Below are 17,716 nucleotides of genomic sequence, written 5' to 3' on the forward strand. Positions count from 1 at the left end.
AGAATTGGGTACTCCAAATTAATTTTAAAAAATGATTAACTGGAAAACAAATACTTGAAAACATAAAACTATGATCTCATTGCAAAACGTTACTTCCAATCACGGACTTGAAAGCACCACTTTAAATTCAGTTACAATATAAAAACTCTTACCGCATTTTTGCCGAGTCCCAGTCGAGTACTAGTTTAGCCAACTGCTTCCTTTGTTTTTGAATGTTAGGAATCTCCATCTTTAAAAAGTAAAAAAAATTAAAAGTATGAATAAAAGCAATTGTAACGAAACAGATATTTGCTACTATTCCATTCAGTGTACTGTTCTGGCCTTCTGTATGAGCACCAGAAATAAGTGGGCTCAACATGAAAAATTGGGATTTAAGTCCAAAGTTAACATTGATAATTTCCTGGAGTTGGAGTGTTATCCACAGATAAAAAGGCATCCGGACGCTGAACGACTTACAAACAGAGGAGAAACAAAACTTTAACTCTATTGTTGTGGGAGAGTGAAAGGGGGAAACATCCAGAGATACTCACTTCAGCCAGGTTGCTGAATGGATCAAGGATATCTCTCTCAATTTGTGATTCATAAGAAGCGAGCTCAAATGCCAGTTTATTCTCTGCTTCAGTACATGTTTCCAGCAATTTCCTGAAACCAAAGCAAACATTATCATGGTCATAAAGTAATACTGTTGACATTCCTCAGGATAATGTTCAGATACTTTCTGGACCAGTGCTGGTTTAAGCACTTCCCAATGCAAAGAAACTGGAGTCAAATGTTCCGACTTTTCTGTGTTCTTTCTCAACACAGCTTTATAATGCTAACAGATATGAATAGTGAAAATTCAAAAGGAAATACTAAAATCAGAAAAATTACAAGATTCACAATGAAAGAAATCTCATTAATCAACAGAAAATCAAGCAGAAACAAACTGCTCCAATGAATAAGGCACTGGAGTGCTGACTTTGGGCTGCATTCGAGTGCGAAAGTGGGAGTTCAGTGACTGAGGGAATTCTGTGAGGAGGGAGCAAGGTGTTCCTCTCATTTCCTACAATTCCTCAAGGAGCATCAGGTGAGCCACAAATTTACAAAGATGCAGCGAATAAGCACTGGTGGGCATTTTTCAAACTAGATTGAATTCCGTCATTGTTTCAGCAAAGGTCGGGACTTAATTGATATATTAGAGAGCGGAGGGGAGAACCGGACAGCAGCACGGGAAGGTAGGAGCTTTAACCAGAGAGCAGCACAGGAAGGTAGGAGGTTTAACCGGAGAGCAGCACGGACCACATCATTTATCCAGGCCTCCAGGCTGGGGGGCTTCGCCTCCTTCCACAATAGCAAGATCCTTCACCGGGCTACTAGGGACGCAAAGGCCAGAATGCCGGCCTCTTTCGCCTCCTGCACTCCCGGTTCGTCCACTACTCCAAATATTGCTAGCCCCCAGCTTGGCTTGACCCGGTCTTTCACCACCTGAGATATTGCTCCCGCCACTCCTCTCCAGAACCCCTCCAGTGCCGGACATGACCAAAACATATGGACATGGTTCGCCGGGCTCCCTGAGCACCTTCCACATCTGTCCTCTACCCCAAAGAACCTAATCAACCTCGCCCCTGTCAAGTGAGCTCTGTGAACCACCTTAAATTGTATCAGGCTGAGCCTGGCACACGAGGAGGAGGAATTAATCCTACCTAGGGCATCAGCCCACAGACCTTCCTCAATCTCCCCCCCCCTGCTCCTCCTCCCATTTGCCCTTCAACTTTTCTACCAGCGCTTCCCCCTCTTCTTTCAACTCCTGGTGTATTTCCGACACCTTGCCCTCCCCGACCCATACACCCGAGATCACCCTATCTTGAACTTCTTGTGCCGGGAGCAACGGGAATTCCCTCACCTGTCGCCTCACAAAAGCCCTCACCTGCATATATCTAAAGGCATTTCCCGGGGGTAACTCGAACTTCTCCTCCAGTGCCCCTAGGCTCGCAAACGTCCCGTCGATGAACAGTTCCCCCATTCTTCCAATCCCCGCCCGATGCCAGCTCTGGAACCCCCCGTCCATTTTCCCCGGGACAAACCGGTGGTTACCCCTGATCGGGGACCACACCGATGCTCCCATTGCACCCCGGTGCCATCTCCACTGGCCCCAGATCTTTAGCGTTGCCGCCACCACCGGGCCCGTGGCATACTTTGTCAACGAGAGCGGCAGCGGTGCCGTCACCAACGCCCCCAGGCTCGTTCCTTTACAGGACGCCATCTCCATCCTCTTCCATGCCGCCCCCTCTCCCTCCATAACCCACTTGCGGATCATCGCCACATTTGCTGCCCAGTAGTAGCTCCCCAGGTTTGGCAGCGCCAACCCTCCTCGGTCCCTACTGCGTTCCAGGAACCCTCTCCTTACTCTCGGGGTCTTATTCGCCCACACAAACCCCATAATACCCAATTGATAAACCCTACCCCAAACCCACATCTACACAGCACCTCCCAGAGGTACTCCCACTCTACTCGGTCAAATGCCTTCTCCGCGTCCATTGCTGCCACTATCTCCGCCTCTTCCTCCTCCGATGGCATCATTATCACGTTTAAGAGCCGCCGCACATTGGTGTTTAGTTGCCTGCCCTTTACGAATCCCGTCTGGTCCTCGTGGATTACCCCCGGGACACAGTCCTCGATCCTCGTGGCCAGCACTTTTGCCAGCAACTTTGCATCCACATTGAGGAGCGAGATCGGCCTGTACGATCCACATTGCAGTGGGTCCTTGTCCCGCTTTAGGATCAAAGAAATTGTCGCTTCCGACATTGTCGGGGGCAGGGTCCCCTCCTCTCTTGCCTCATTAAAGGTCCTCACCAGTAGTGGGGCCAACAGGTCTGCGTACTTCCTGTAGAACTCCACCGGGAATCCGTTCGGTCCCGGGGCCTTCCCCGCCTGCATGCTCCCCAAACCCTTGCTCAGCTCCTCCAACCCGATTGGTGCCCCCAAACCAGCCACCTCTTGCTCCTCCACCCTTGGGAATCTCAGCTGATCTAGGAATCGTCTCATCCCCTCTTCCCCTGCTGGGGGCTGGGATCTGTACAGCTCTTCATAAAAGGCCTTGAATACCTCGTTTATTTTCGTCGCACTCCTAATCGTGGCTCCCCTTCCATCTTTGACTCCCCCTATTTCCCTCGCTGCCATCCTCTTACGGAGCTGGTGTGCCAGCATCCGACTAGCCTTTTCCCCATACTCGTAGGTCGCCCCCTGCGCTTTCCTCCACTGTGCCTCCGCCTTCCCTGTGGTCAACAGGTCAAACTCCGCCTGGAGCCGTCGTCTTTCCCCAAGTAATCTTTCCTCCGGGGCCTCTGCGTATCTCCTGTCCACTCTCAAAATCTCCCCCATTAACCTCTCCCTTTCCATACCCTCTGTCTTCTCCCTATGAGCCGTAATGGAAATTAGCTCTCCCCTGATCACTGCCTTCAACGCCTCCCATACCACCCCCACCCGCACCTCCCTGTTGTCGTTGGCCTCCAAGTACCTTTCGATACACCCCCTCACCTTCCCACACACCACCTCGTCCGCCAGCAGTCCCACATCCAGCCGCCACAATGGGCGGTGGTCCCTCTCCTCTCCCAGCTCCAGTTCCACCCAGTGCGGGGCATGGTCCGAAACGGCGATAGCCGAATACTCCGTCCCCTCCACCCTCGGGATGAGCGCCCTACCCAGAACAAAGAAATCTATCCGGGAGTAGGCTTTGTGTACATGGGAGAAGAAAGAAAATTCCCTGGCCTGCGGCCTTGCAAACCGCCATGGGTCCACTCCCCCCATCTGATCCATAAACCCCCTAAGTACCTTGGCCGCCGCCGGCCTCTTTCCAGTCCTTCATTTGGGGCGGTCCAGTGCTGGATCCAACATTGTATTGAAGTCCCCTCCCATTATCAGGCCTCCTATCTCCAGGTCCGGAATGCGCCCCAACATGTGCTTCATGAATCCTGCATCATCCCAGTTCGGGGCGTATACGTTTACCAACACCACCCACGTCCCTTGCAGCCTACCGCTCACCATTACATATCGCCCTCCATTGTCCGCTACAATAGTCTTGGCCTCAAATGACACCCGCTTTCCCACCAATATTGCCACCCCTCTATTCTTCGCTTCCAGTCCCGAGTGGAATACCTGTCCTACCCATCCCTTTCTTAGCCTGACCTGGTCCGCCACCTTCAGGTGTGTCTCTTGGAGCATGGCCACGTCCGCCTTCAGTCCCTTTAAGTGCGCGAACACTCGAGCCCTCTTCACCGGCCCATTCAGGCCCCTCACATTCCACGTTATCAGCCGGATTGGAGGGGCTCTCACCCCCCCCCACGCCCCGTCGATTAGCCATCTCCTTTTCTGGGCCAGTCCCGTGTCCACGCTTCCCTCACCCTCCAGTCCCCCAGAGGGGGGACCCCCGTCCCGACCACCTCTTCTGTGTCCCATTCCCTTTCGGCCAGTGCAGCAGCAACCCTTCCCCCCCCACCCCCCCCCCCCTCCCCATGCTAGACCCCGTCTCGCTTTTTTGCTCCCCCCATGTCACTCCCGTAAGTCAGCTGACGCCTGCTGACCCAGACATCCCCCGCCGTCCCATTGACCTCCCCACGTGGGAGTCTCCCAATCCATATGCATTCCTTTGTTCCCCTTCCCGCCTTTCCAAAGCCCGCTCCGCCCCCTCTGGCACAGCTCCTCTCGCGGCCTTGTCTCTCTCCCCCAGCCCATGTAACATTTCCTGCGCGTGATTGACCCCCTATATACAACAACCATCACACATCAAACCCCTAAACATCCCCCCACCCTCACAAACCCTCAGTTAGAGTCCAACTTTTCGGCTTGTACAAAGGTCCACGCCTCTTCAGGCGTTTCGAAGTAATAGTGTTGGCCCTTGTATGTGACCCACAGTCGCGCTGGCTGCAGCATTAAGAATTTCACTTCTTTCCGGTACAACGCCGCTTTGGCCCGGTTGAAACTCGCTCTCCGCTTTGCAACCTCCGTGCTCCAGTCCGGGTATATTCGGATCTCTGCATTGTCCCACTTACTGCTCCTCTCCTTCTTGGCCCATCTCAGGACCCACTCTCTGTCCGTGAACCGGTGGAACCTCACCACCATCGCCCTTGGCGGCTCATTTGCCTGGGGCTTCTTCGCCAGCACCCGATGTGCCCCGTCCAACTCCAGCGGCCTCGAAGGGGCCTTCGTGCCCATCATCGCCTCGAGCATCGTGCTCGGGTATGCCCCGGCATCAGCCCCCTCCACTCCCTCAGGGAGACCCAGGATTCGCAGATTCTTTCTCCTCGACCTGTTCTCCAGGTCTTCGAGTCTTCCCGCCCACCTCTTGTGTAGCGCCTCATTCTGCTCCACTCTCACCGCCAGGCCCACGAGCTCGTCCTCGTTCTGACTGACTCTTTTCTGGAAGTCTATGGAAACTCCTGAAAAAGGTCTGGGAGTCCGTTCCAGACGGGAGCTGCCGAATGCGTGACCTACTCCTCCGTGGCCGCCACCGGAAGCCTCGTCCCTGCTTCTTCAATGGCCTTGGTAGATCTTTTCACAGTTGTTCCTTCTGCTGCTAGAATTCACCTTTGATAGAGTCAAGTCAGATTGCAGCTTTAAGCTTGCCCTTCCCCCGCCTGCATGCTGGAAGAGGCCCTGTTTATCCTGTTGCAGCCAAATCTTTTATTGTTTCTGCCGGGTCTGGTAGCATAGCAAAAGACATAACATTCCTGGGGGGACACTGTCAGGGGAATGTTGCAATCTTCTTGCCACACCGGGAAATGTCAAACAAATGCCGTCGGGGCCCTGTAAAAGAGACCAAAAGTCCGTTCCAAGCGGGAGCTACCGAATATGCGCCCTAGCTCTGCATAGCCGCACCCGGAAGTCTTCCTCCCTTTATCTTGAGGTCAGTGCATCATGTACCTGTGGGCATGATCCATTATCAATTTCCAGACACAGAAGATGGCTTACGTGACCATTAGGGTACTGCAGCAGTGTATGAGCCAGATATTTGCTCTGTGGAGCAACAGTAAGAGTGCCTTGCCCCTGATGATCACTTTCTTGCCAGCAATGGAGAGCGTTGTTCTCACATGCCCAGTTTTGAAATTACCATGGCAATATGCTCCCTCCCTTTCTTGGTGTATGCTCTGGCATCTCTGAATCATATCCGCAGGTAGTTTTATCTGACACTGAAGAGGACAAAGGATTGGTTGATCCAGTTTGCAAAGTACATGGCCTCTCTTTTGCTGCAATTTTGTAGGCTCCAGAGGTCAGTTCAAACTAGTCGCAGAGCCTCATGAATTACAAATGGATAGCAGAAGACAATGATGCCATATATGTACAGGGAGGCTTTGACATGAGCACCTCCTCTGCCTGGGATTGTCACCACCCGCATCCCTGCACCATCTTGATGGACTCAGCAATAAAATACAGCACACAAATAAGATAGGGGAAAAGAGGACAACCTGTCAGTCTCTAGATTGATCTACCTATTCTTTGTGTTTGGTTCATTTATGGGATGTAGGCATCGCTGGCTGGGTCAGCATTAATTGCTCAGCCACAACTGCCGCCCTTCAAAAGGTGGTGTGCTGCCTTCTTAAACCACTGTAGTCCACATGTTGTGAACATATCCACAGTTCTGTTAGGGAGGGAGTTCCAGGATGACAGTGAATAAACAGCGATATAATTCCAAGTCAGGAAGGTGTGCAACTTGCAGGTGGTGGTGTTTCCATTAACAGGCTGCCCTTTCCTTCTCGATGGCAACAATCATGGGTTTGAAAGATGCCGGCTGAAGGAGGCTTGGTGAGTTCCTGCAGTACATCTTGTATATGGCACACTACAGCCCATATGCGGTTGTGGACGGAGTAAATGTCTCAAGAAGGGGTGCCAATCATGGGTCAACTTTGTCCTCTATGGTGTCAAGCTCAGCGAGTGTAGATGGAGCTGCACTCATCCAGCCAAGTGGAGAGCATTCCAGTACACTCCTGACATGTGCCTTGTAGATGCTGGACAGGCTCTGTTGGGTCAGGAGGTGAGTTACTCACCATAGGATTCCTAGCCTCTGACCTACTCTTGTAGCCGCAGTATTTATATGGCTGGTCCAGTTCAGTTCCTGCCAGTGGTAATTCACAGGATGTTGATTGTAGGGGATTTAGCGATGGTAATGCCATTGAATGTCAAGAGCAATGGGTAGATTCTGTGTTATTGGAGACGGTCATTGCCTGGCACTTGTGAGGTGCGAATGTTACTTGCCAATTGTCAGCCCAAACCTGGACTTTGTCCATGGCTTGCTGCATTTGGACATGGAATGCTTCAGTATCTGAGGAGTCTCAAGTGGTGCTGAATATTATGTAATCATAGATTATCATCATAGAATTTACAGTGCAGAAGGAGGCCATTCGGCCCATCGGGTCTGCACCTGCTCTTGGAAAGAGCACCCTATCCAAGGTCAACACCTCCACCCTATCCCCATCCAACACTAAGAGCAATTTTGGACACTAAGGACAATTTATCACAGCCAATCCACCTAACCTGCACATCTTTGGACTGTGGGAGGAAATCGGAGCACCCGGAGGAAACCCATCTAATGTTGAGATACATGAACATCATCTTGTTATCCCTTCACACTCCTTACATTATACACATCATTACATCTTTGACATCATTTTTGAAGGGTTCCTGGAGGCCACACTCAGTCAAACGTTATGGGTCAGGGTTTAGAGAACCCCAAAGTGTATCATGGAGTTCACCTGACCCACAACTTTTAATAGATTGTGGTATGGGGAGCACACGGCCCACTCGACAAGCGTGATACTTCAGAAATGGAAAAGTTTTTTTTTTAAGCAAAACAATGTTTATTCTAACCTTTTTAAAACAAGCAGTGAATATCTCAGCAACCATTAATTCAAAGATAACCCCCAAAGAATACAACACTAAGTTATCTTTTAAGCTGTCCGTTTAACATCCAAAAGACTTAACAACCTTTAAACAGAAGCACATCAGGGTTTACCTTCAATACTGAAAATGTTTATAATTCTGAATTCACCAAATGATTAAAAGATAGTCCTTCATGGCAGAGAGCTCAACAATACAGCTGCTTAGGCTGACTTCAGCTGCAACACCCTGCAAAACGAAACCAAAAAGACAGACAGACCCAAGCTTTTCTCAAAGTGAAAGTAAAAAGCAGAACCAGAGCTCAGCTCCACCCACACTCTGACATCACTGCAGTAACATGAGCAGCTAACCATTTCTTAAAGCGACTTTCTCATGACACTAAGTTAACCTTTTCTAAAACATAGTGAACAACTTAGCAACCATCAATTCAAAAACAACCCCCAAAGAATACAACACTAAGTAATCCTTAAACTTTCCTTTTAACATTCATTGGACAAAAAGAACCCTTTATACAGAAAGACATCACTGTTGAGAACAGTTACCAAGTTGAAATCACAAAATGGACATTGATAAGCTTGCAGAGATTCGTACACATCTTGCTGTGACTGCAGCGTCTCCAAAACTAAAACTAAACTAAAAAAACACAGACACCCAAGCTTTCCCTCAAAGCGAAACTAAAAAGCAGAGCCAGAGCTCAGCTCCGCCCACACTCTGACATCACTGCAGCCACTTGAGCAGAAAAACATTTCTTAAAGTGACATTCCCAGGAAACAAGTGCTATCTTAATGTTGAGGATAGTCACTCTCATCTCCCTTCTTGGGTTTTGTTGTTTTCTCTGCATTCTGACCAAGCTTGCAGTAGAGGTGAGGAGTTCAGAGGCTCTGGCGGAACCCAAACTGAAGAAACAGTCAGTAAGTCGGTTATTGCTGAGTATGTGCTGCTTGACAGCACTGTTGACTAAACTTTTCATCACTTTGTTGATGACTGAGAGTAGACTGATGAGGCAGTAATTATCAGGGTTGAATCTGTCATGCTTTTTGTAGAACAACATACTTGGACTATTTTCCACATTGCTAGATGGATGCTATTTTTGCAGCTGTACTGGAACAGCTTGGGTGGGGGCATGGCTCGGTCTGTCTTCAGTACTACTGCTGTAATCTTGTCATGGTCCATAGTCTGAGCGGTATCCAGGGCCTTCAATCGTTTCTTGGTACCACGTTTGATCTCATGCCGCGAGGCTTCATGGGGTCCAGCGTCGATGTTGAGGACAACTCCCTCCTGATTGTGTACCACTGTGCCGCTCACCACCTCTGGTGGGTGATAGTGGTGCCTGTGACGTTATATGTAAGGTGTGATTTTCAGTACGACTATGTCAGGTGTTATGAACCACGCTGTGTTAAATGAGAGGGTATCCCAAAACCCAGAAGGGTATCTTGGAACACCGGTCCATTGTGGTGTATGTGTTTTTTCTGGTGTAATGTGAGGAACAGTGTACAACCCAGTGAGGAACAATCCGATTGTTGTGTGAACAATTAACAAAGAATATTTATTAACTTTAATGAAAGACACACCCAACAAGGACTATATAATACGCTTTGACACTGAAGTATGCTGAGGGGGAGTGTGGTGCGGAGTGGGGTTGGCATCAATTGGGTCTTCAGGGACATTTATGAGGAACTATATCGGCCCGAGCCCCCACTGGGGGAGGGAGGGAGGGGCCGCTTTCTGGACCAACTGAAGTTCCCGAAGGTGGAGGAGGGACTGGTGGCAGGATTAGGGGCCCCGATTGGGTTGGAGGAGCTGGCCAAAGGGATAGGGAGCATGCAGGCGGGGAAGGCACCGGGGCCAGACGGTTTCCCGGTCGAATTTTACAAAAGATATCTGGACCTGTTGGGCCCGTTGCTGGTTAGGATCTTCAATGAGGCAAGGGGGGGGGGGCGGGGTGCGTTGCACCCGATGATGTCCCGGGCGCTGATCTCCTTGATCCTGAAGCAGGGCAAGGATCCCTGCAGTGTGGGTCTTACAGGCCGATTTCATTGTTAAATGTAGATGCCAAGGTGCTGGCGAAGGTCTTAGCCACGAGAATTGAGGATTGTGTGCCGCAGGTCATCCACGAAGACTGGACGCGGTTCGTCAAGGGGAGGCAGTTGAACGCGAATGTGCGGAGGCTCCTGAACGTTATGATGCCGGCGAGGGAGGGGGGAGGCGGAGATAGTGGCGGCGATGGACGCTGAGAAGGCCTTCAATAGGGTAGAGTGGGGGTACTTGTGGGAAGTGCTTAAGAGGTTCGGGTTTGGGGAGGAGTTCGTCAGGTAGGTTAGGCTGTTGTACGAGGTCCCGATGGCGAGTGTGGCCACGAACAAGAGGAAGTCTGAGTACTTTCGGTTGCATCGAGGGATGAGGCAGGGGTGTCCCTTGTCCCCCCTGCTCTTCGCGCTGGCGATTGAACCCCTGGCTATGGCACTGAGGGAGTAGAGGGACTGGAGGGGGCTGGTGCGGGGTGAGGAGGAGCATCGGGTGTCGCTCTATGCGGATGACTTGCTGCTATATGTGGCGGACCCGATGGGGGGAATGCCAGAGGTAATGAGGATCCTCAGGGAGTTCGGGGATTTCTCAGGGTGCAAGCTCAACAGGGGGAAGAGCGAGTTGTTTGTGTTCACCCAGGGGACCAGGAGAGGGGGATTGGCGAGCTCCCATTAAAAAGGGCAGAGATGAGCCCTTTTGGTGTTTGGGGGTCCAGGTGGCCAGGAGCTGGGGGGCCCTGCAGACTTAATTTCACGAGGCTGGTGGAGCAAATGGAGGAGGAGTTTAAGAGGTGGGACGCGTTGCCGTTGTCCCTGGTGGGTAGGGTGCAGTCAGCCAAGGTGACGATGCTCCCAAGGTTTTTGTTCCTGTTCCACTGCCTCCCCATTCGTATCCCGAAGGCCTTCTTTAGGCGGGTCAGCAGGAGTATAATAGGGTTTGTGTGGGCGCGAGGGACTCCGAGGGTGAGATGGGTGTTCCTGGAGTGGAGTAGGGATGGGGGGGGTATGGCGCTGCCCAACCTCTGTGGGTGCTACTGGACCGCCAATGCGGCGATGGTGCGCAAGTGGATGATGGAGGGGGAGGGGGCGGCATGGAAGAGGCTGGAGACGGTGTCTTGTGAGGGTACGAGTCAGGAGGCGCTGGCAATGGCGCCGCTGCCGCTCCCTCCAATGAGGTATACCACGGGCCCGGTGGTGGCGGCTGCCCTCAAAATCTGGGGGCAATTGAGGCGGCACAGGGGGGGAAGTCGGGGCCTCGGTGTAGACCCCAATATGGGGAAACCACCGGTTTGTCACAGGGAGAATAGATGGAGGATTTGCGGGATGGCACAGGGCAGGGATAAGAAGGTTGGGGGACCTGTTTGTGGATGGGAAGTTCGCAAGCCTGGGTGAGCTGGAGGAGAATTGCGGGCTACAGGTAAGGGCATTTGCCAGGCGGCAAGTGGTGGAATTCCTGCTGCTGCCACCACGCACGGTACAGGACAGGGTGCTCTCGGGGGTGTGGATTGGAGAGGGGAAGATCTCGGCAACATACCAGGTGATGCAGGAGGAGGCGGCGGCCTCGGTCGAGGTGCTGAAAGGTAAGTGGGAGGAGGAGTTGGGGGAGGAGAGCGAGGAGGGGACGTGGGCAGATGCCCTAGGGAGAGTGAACTCTTTCTCTTCGTGCGCGAGGCTCAGCCTCATACAGTTTAAGGTGCTGCACAGGGCACACATGACCGGGACAAGGATGAGCCGTTTTTTTGGGAGTGAGGGCAGGTGTGTTCGGTGCTCAGGGAGCCCAGCAAACCACACCCATATGTTCTGGGCATGCCCAGCACTGGAGGAATTTTGGAAGGGCGTAGCGAGGACGGTGTCGAGGGTGGTAGGATCCAGGGTCAAACCGGGCTGGGGGCTCGCAATATTTGGGGTTGCTTGGGAGCCGGGAGTGCAGGAGGCGAAAGAGGCCGGTATTCTGGCCTTTGCGTCCCTGGTAGCCCGGCGAAGGATTCGTCTTCAGTGGAAAGATGCGAGGCCCCCATGTGTGGAATCCTGGATCAACGATATGGCAGGGTTTATTAAATTGGAGAGGGTGAAATTTGCTTTAAGGGGATCTGTACAAGGGTTCTTCAGGCGATGGGAACCGTTCTTGGACTTCCTGGCAGAACGGTAGACAATGGTCAGCAGCAGCAGCAGCAGCCGCCCGGGGGGGGGGGGGGTTATGGTTTGAATCAATGTTTATATTTTCTTTTGATTTAAACTTGCCAGAAAACCTGATTCGTGTCCATTCTTTAAAGTCACAATACTCAAAAGGTTTAAAACACTTCTTCTAAAACATACATTTTGTTGCAAACAACGGAGGTGATAAAAAGGGGGAAATGTTATCTCAACACCTCTCCCCATCTTGAACAGATCACAGACTCATGTTACAAATCGATCTCACCACTTCTCGCAATCACAATGCTCCTCCCTTTTACAGGGTAAGCTGCCTTTAAGTAATGCTAGCAATATCTAGACTCCTACTGATCATGTAGCCAACCAACAGCTCAGGTGGCTATGCTGGCTGCATGCAATCATTTAAAAAGGCAAAGAGCACAAATTTAACAGGATAGATAGAGCGCAAAGAACAGACAGGGTTAATTGTTCACTGCAATCCCACACCTGGTTTTGGGGAGTTTGGCAGTTCTTTACTCCAGTTACTGAACATATGGAAGGGAGTGCCCTCCCTTTTCGCAGAGGCTAGCAATACTAAAATTTGGTACCTGTAGAAAGGAGTAAAGGTTTATAGAACAACTTTATGTAGTTAATTTAATTCTACACTACAGATTCTGTTCGAAGTTAAGCAATACCCATTTGCAACCTGAACAGAGATAATCCGAGCCCAAGTAGGAATTGTTACTTATTCTAAGTAATGAATGAGTTACATCCTAACTTTCATGCATACACATACCAAATATTCTAGGATTACTGGCTGAAGAATATTAGAAATTTAATTTACAGTAGCAAAATCTAATTAAGGGCACGCACTTTTAATCCAAAATTGGAACAGTGGGGTTCCAGTGATGGCTCATGCAATATGTAACAAAGCCAAGCTGATCAAAAGATAGTGTGTTCAACTGTTAGCCAATGTGAAGTCAGCTAAAGTCACTCTTTGGCAGCAAGACTCTATAATTAGTCTCAGGTCCTGACCAGGGAAATGATAATCAAATAATTATTTCCACTCCCTGTTACTATATAATTGTCAATGCAGGTAACCTTCCTGATCCAGTAAAACCATTTGTCATTTGGGCGAGATACTAGCCAGTTGTTGGTACCACTATGTTCCAGCAACCACCAAACATTTTCAGGAGGTGGAAAAAAATTCCAAGAACAGGTCAGCACCTTGTGTAAATAAACTGGAGTAAAATATTAATTTAATCTGCAGGCTACACCAGATCACAGCATTTATAGCAAAAACGGCACTTAGCAGTACAACATGCACTCAGTGCTTTAACACCAGGGCTATCTTATGAGGAAAAATTGGGCCTTTATCCATTGAGTTTAGAAGAATGTGAGATGATCTTATTGAAAAATAAGATTTAAAAAAATATATAAATTTAGAGTACCCAATTTTTTTTTTCCAATTAAGGAACAATTTAGTGTGGCCAATTCACCTACCCGGCACATCATTTTGGGTTGTGGGGGTGAGACCCCACGCAGACACTGGGAGAATGTGCAAACTCCACTCTGACAGTGACCCGGTGCCTGGATCGAACCTGGATCAGTGCTGTGAGGCACCAGTGCTAACCACTGTGCCACCATGCTGCCCATTGAAACATAAGATTGAAGAGACTTGACAGGGTGGATACTGAAAGGATGTTCCCCTATTGGCAGACACCAGAAAAAGAGGGCATAGTTTAAAAATAAGGAGTCTCCTATTTAAGATGGAGATTAGTAGAAATCTTTTCTCTTGAGGGTCATTAATCTGTGGAATTCTCTTCTCCAGAAAGCAGTGGAGGCAGGATCACTGAATGTTTTTAAAGCAGAATTAGATAGATTCTAAGGAGTCAAGAGCTATCGGGGATAGACAGGAAAGTAGAATTGAGGTCACAATCAGATCTGTCATAACCTTATCAAATAGCAGTACAGACTCTAGGGGCCAAATGGCATACTCCTAATTTGTATACTTGTATGCATGCGTCACAGGAAAGAGACTTCAAATAAAATCAAAATGAAACTGGAATACATTGTAGATCAAACAGCATTTATAAAGAAAAAAAATGACATCCTGATTTCTTTGCAGGGGACGGACAGTGCATGAATGTGTCCTTCATCAAGAGCCCGAAATATCCACCTGTCTTTTCTCGTTAGATCATGTATGTTTTTACAGCAACTCGTTTCAGACTTCCAGAATTTATAGACTTTTCTCTTTATTTTAAGGTGTGATGTTTCAGCAATGTGGTTAAGTTACTTACACAATGAGAGAGTCATCTCCCAAGGAGGTAATTCCTTCCTGCATGCTTTGGGAGAGAGCCATCAACTGCAACTTTTTCTGTCAACAAAAAATTCAAATCATTGAGGAAGAACATTTGAGATCAATTGCTTTGTTTTTTTTACTAAATGTTTTTTTATGGGGTTTTGTACAAGTTATGGATACAGGTATATCAAGCAAAACACATAGGCTCTAGGAAATATAACCAGATGGGAGGAGATTTTCCTCCCTTTTCTCCTATTCTCTCCTTTTTACAGATCATCTAACTAGGGTGGAGGGGCATTCGAGTGGTGCCTCCTAATGCTTTTTACATTCTTTTGTGCAGTTGCCTCGGCATCTACCATTGCTCATTTCCCCTTCCCGCTTTCTTTGTGGTCTCTCGCCGTGCTGTGGTTGCTGCCACTGTTGTCTTCCCCTGTGCTCTTCCCCCGTTTTTATTCTCTTATCTCTTTCCCCTTCTGGCTCCCCTTTTTTGTTCTCCCCCCTTCTTCACTACTGCCCCCCATTCTTTCTTACTGGGTTTTGCTACTTCACCTTGCACTCCCAGGTCCTCCCTCACTTTCCTCTTTCTGTCTTGTCCTGGCTATTTTTCCATGGCTACGGATTTATTTATCTGTTGGCCACAAACAGGTCCCGGAACAGTCAGGTGAATGGCTCCCATGTTTTGTGGAAGCCCTCTTCAGACCCACGGACGGCGAATTTGATTTTCTCCATTTGGAGAACTTCCGATAGGTCGGTCAGCCAGTCATCAGCTTGAGGTGGTGCTGACCACCAGCCGAACAGGATTCTACAGCGGGCAATCAGGGAGGCAAGGGTGTCTGCCCTCCTCCCCATGAAGAAATCTGGCTGGCCTGATCAACTGAAAACCACCACTTTCGGGCATGGCTCCACCCTCATGCCCACCACTTTGGACATGGCCTCGAAGAAGGCTGTCCAGTACCCAGCAAGTCTGGGGCAAGACCAGAACACGTGGGCATGGTTGGCCAGGCCTCCTTGGCACCGTCACAACTATCCGCCACCTCAGGGAAGAACCTGTTCATTCGGATTCTAGTCAAGTGGGCTCTACGTACCACTTTTAGCTTCGTTAGGTTGAGCCTCGTGCATGTGTAGGTAGAATTTACCCTGTGCAGTGCTTCGCTCCAGAATCCCACCCTGTTTCGAACCCCATGTTTTCCTCCCATTTCCTCCTTGTCGTGTCCAGTTCGGCGTCGGCCCTCTCTAGCAGTCGTTCGTACATGTCACTACAGTTCCCTCTGCCTAGGATGTCTGCCTCCAGTAGCTCTTCGAATAGTTTCTGTCGTGGTGGTTGCGATGTCCTCGTCTCCTTCCGTAGGATGTTTTTAAGCTGCAGGTATTGGAGTTTGTTGCCTTTCACTAGTTGGAATCTCTGCGCCAGTTCGTCCAGTGTTGTGACCGTACCATCAGTGTATAGGTCCCTGACTGTCAATGTCCCCCCCTGTCCTTTCCCTCTTTCACGCAGCTCCAATGAAACTCTTCAATTTAGTCTCTGCCATGAGCATAGCACTGAAATGCTCTTAAAAAGGCACAAATGATATCCCCTGTGCCTGTGACCATGCTGCAATATCCTTCCTCATCGTTTTTGACATGTGTGCAGCACTGGACACAGTTGATTGCACCATCCATCTTCAACACCTCTCCTCCATTGCCCAACTGTGTGAAATTGGCCTTCTAATCTATTACTTAGCTGTGTGAGATCTCTTGCAATAGCTCAGCTTTTCACCTTTGTATAATTACTATGGAGTCCCTCAAAGATCTATTATTTAGTTCCTCCCAATCTCATGCTTCCCTGAGCAACATCAGCCAATGGTATACTATCAGATTGCACAAGCATGTTGATCATACACAACTCTACCTCATCACCTCTCTCAACCCCTCCACTGTCTGTTTTTAGACTACTCATCTGGCATCCAATCCTAGGATAGGTTACATTTCCTACCGTTCAACATTAGAATGAGTAAATACATTGGGTGGGATTTTCCACGCAATCCACTGCAAAGGGCGGCCCATCATTGGCTGGCGGCGGGATCTTCTGGTCTTGCCAATGTCCCGTTGACTGCACCCCTCACGCCATGAAATCCGTGGTGGGGGTGCACCGTTGGCAGGACAAGAAGATCCCACCACCTTGAATGGCAAGAATGTTCCGGCCATGATCTTTGGCCAGTAATCAGTGAATTAAGGATAACTCACTGTATAACTGCATTGGGTTCCTGTTTACTGAGGAATTAAAGATATTTAAATAGAAGATTGAAATACAGCCCCCCATGTTCATCAACAATTTCTAAATTCTGTTCATTATAATTGCGGCAAAATACCATACTTCTGCCATACTCCTGTTGTTCAGTGTGACATTATTACTTACATGTCGTTTCTCCACTTCTGTGCCCTGTTGAACCTGCAAACATGCAGCCAGTCTTTTGTGGGTATTGTGGGAAATGATTCTTATTGCATCCATGCGCTTCTCAATCTAAACCAGAAACAAAAAACAGACAACACATTTTAATCACTTAATTTCCTCTTCTGCAATTCTTAAAAATAGAATGGTTACAACACATAAGGAGGTAATTTGTTCCTTGCTGGCTTTCTGCAGATGCAACTCAGCTACTCTCACTCCCCTAAAGCTTTTCTGGTAGCCCAGCAAGTATTTTTTCTTCAAATGTTTATCCACTTCCCTTTTGAAAGCCATGATGCTATCTGCTGCCATCTCACTCTTAGGCAGTGAGTTCTAGGTAGTCATAACTCCCTGCACAAAAATGTTTTCCTCCTCTCACCATTTCACAATCACTTTTAAGATGGTATCCTCGGATTCTCAGCCCTTCTGACAATGGGAACATTCTATTGAGGCATCTCATGATTTTGAAAACATCAAATCTTTCAAATTTGAGAAAAACCCCATCTGTGTCATTTTATCCAAGTAACTGAAGTCCTTACCTCTTGAACTACTTCCTACATCCTCGCTAAAGCTTTTGCATCCTTTCTAAAATGCGGTGAAGTCCAGCAGTACATTACAGAAGTTTAAGCTGAACCAGCATTTGATAGAGGTTGATCATAACTTTCTTGCTTTTGTACCCTTTGCCTCAATTCATAAAGCCTTTATAGCGACATTCTCAACCTGCCCTACTGCCATCAAGGATTTCTGCACATTTACTCTGTTCTTGCATCTTCTTTAGAATTGCATGCTTTATTTTATATTGACTACTCTCATTCTTCCCAGCAAAATGTACTACTTCACAATTCTCATGCGTTATATTTTATCTTCCATGTATCCAGGCATTCTAGCAGCCTGCCTGCTGAAGTTAGTGGGGAAGTGCAAAGTGACCGAGAACAGATTTCATGAACCAAATGCAAAGTCACAAAT

At 48.9% G+C, this 17,716-nt stretch overlaps 1 protein-coding gene across 6 annotated transcripts in view; it reads right to left on the reverse strand.

Moving 5' to 3' along the window:
* Window positions 1-17,716, reverse strand: part of arhgap17a (Rho GTPase activating protein 17a) — a 169,255-nt gene that overhangs the window by 68,253 nt on the left and 83,286 nt on the right. For all 6 annotated transcript variants that reach the window (XM_072481116.1, XM_072481111.1, XM_072481114.1 and 3 more), the window contains exons 3-6: window positions 16,721-16,825; window positions 14,324-14,400; window positions 531-642; window positions 153-229 (exon numbers count right to left, since the gene is read on the reverse strand). In XM_072481116.1, coding sequence (XP_072337217.1) covers window positions 153-229; window positions 531-642; window positions 14,324-14,400; window positions 16,721-16,825 — 371 coding nt within the window. The remainder of the gene's footprint in view (window positions 1-152; window positions 230-530; window positions 643-14,323; window positions 14,401-16,720; window positions 16,826-17,716) is intronic.

Source organism: Scyliorhinus torazame, chromosome 17 (assembly GCF_047496885.1).
Source record: "Scyliorhinus torazame isolate Kashiwa2021f chromosome 17, sScyTor2.1, whole genome shotgun sequence".
In the NCBI taxonomy this organism is placed as follows: Eukaryota; Metazoa; Chordata; class Chondrichthyes; order Carcharhiniformes; family Scyliorhinidae; genus Scyliorhinus; species Scyliorhinus torazame.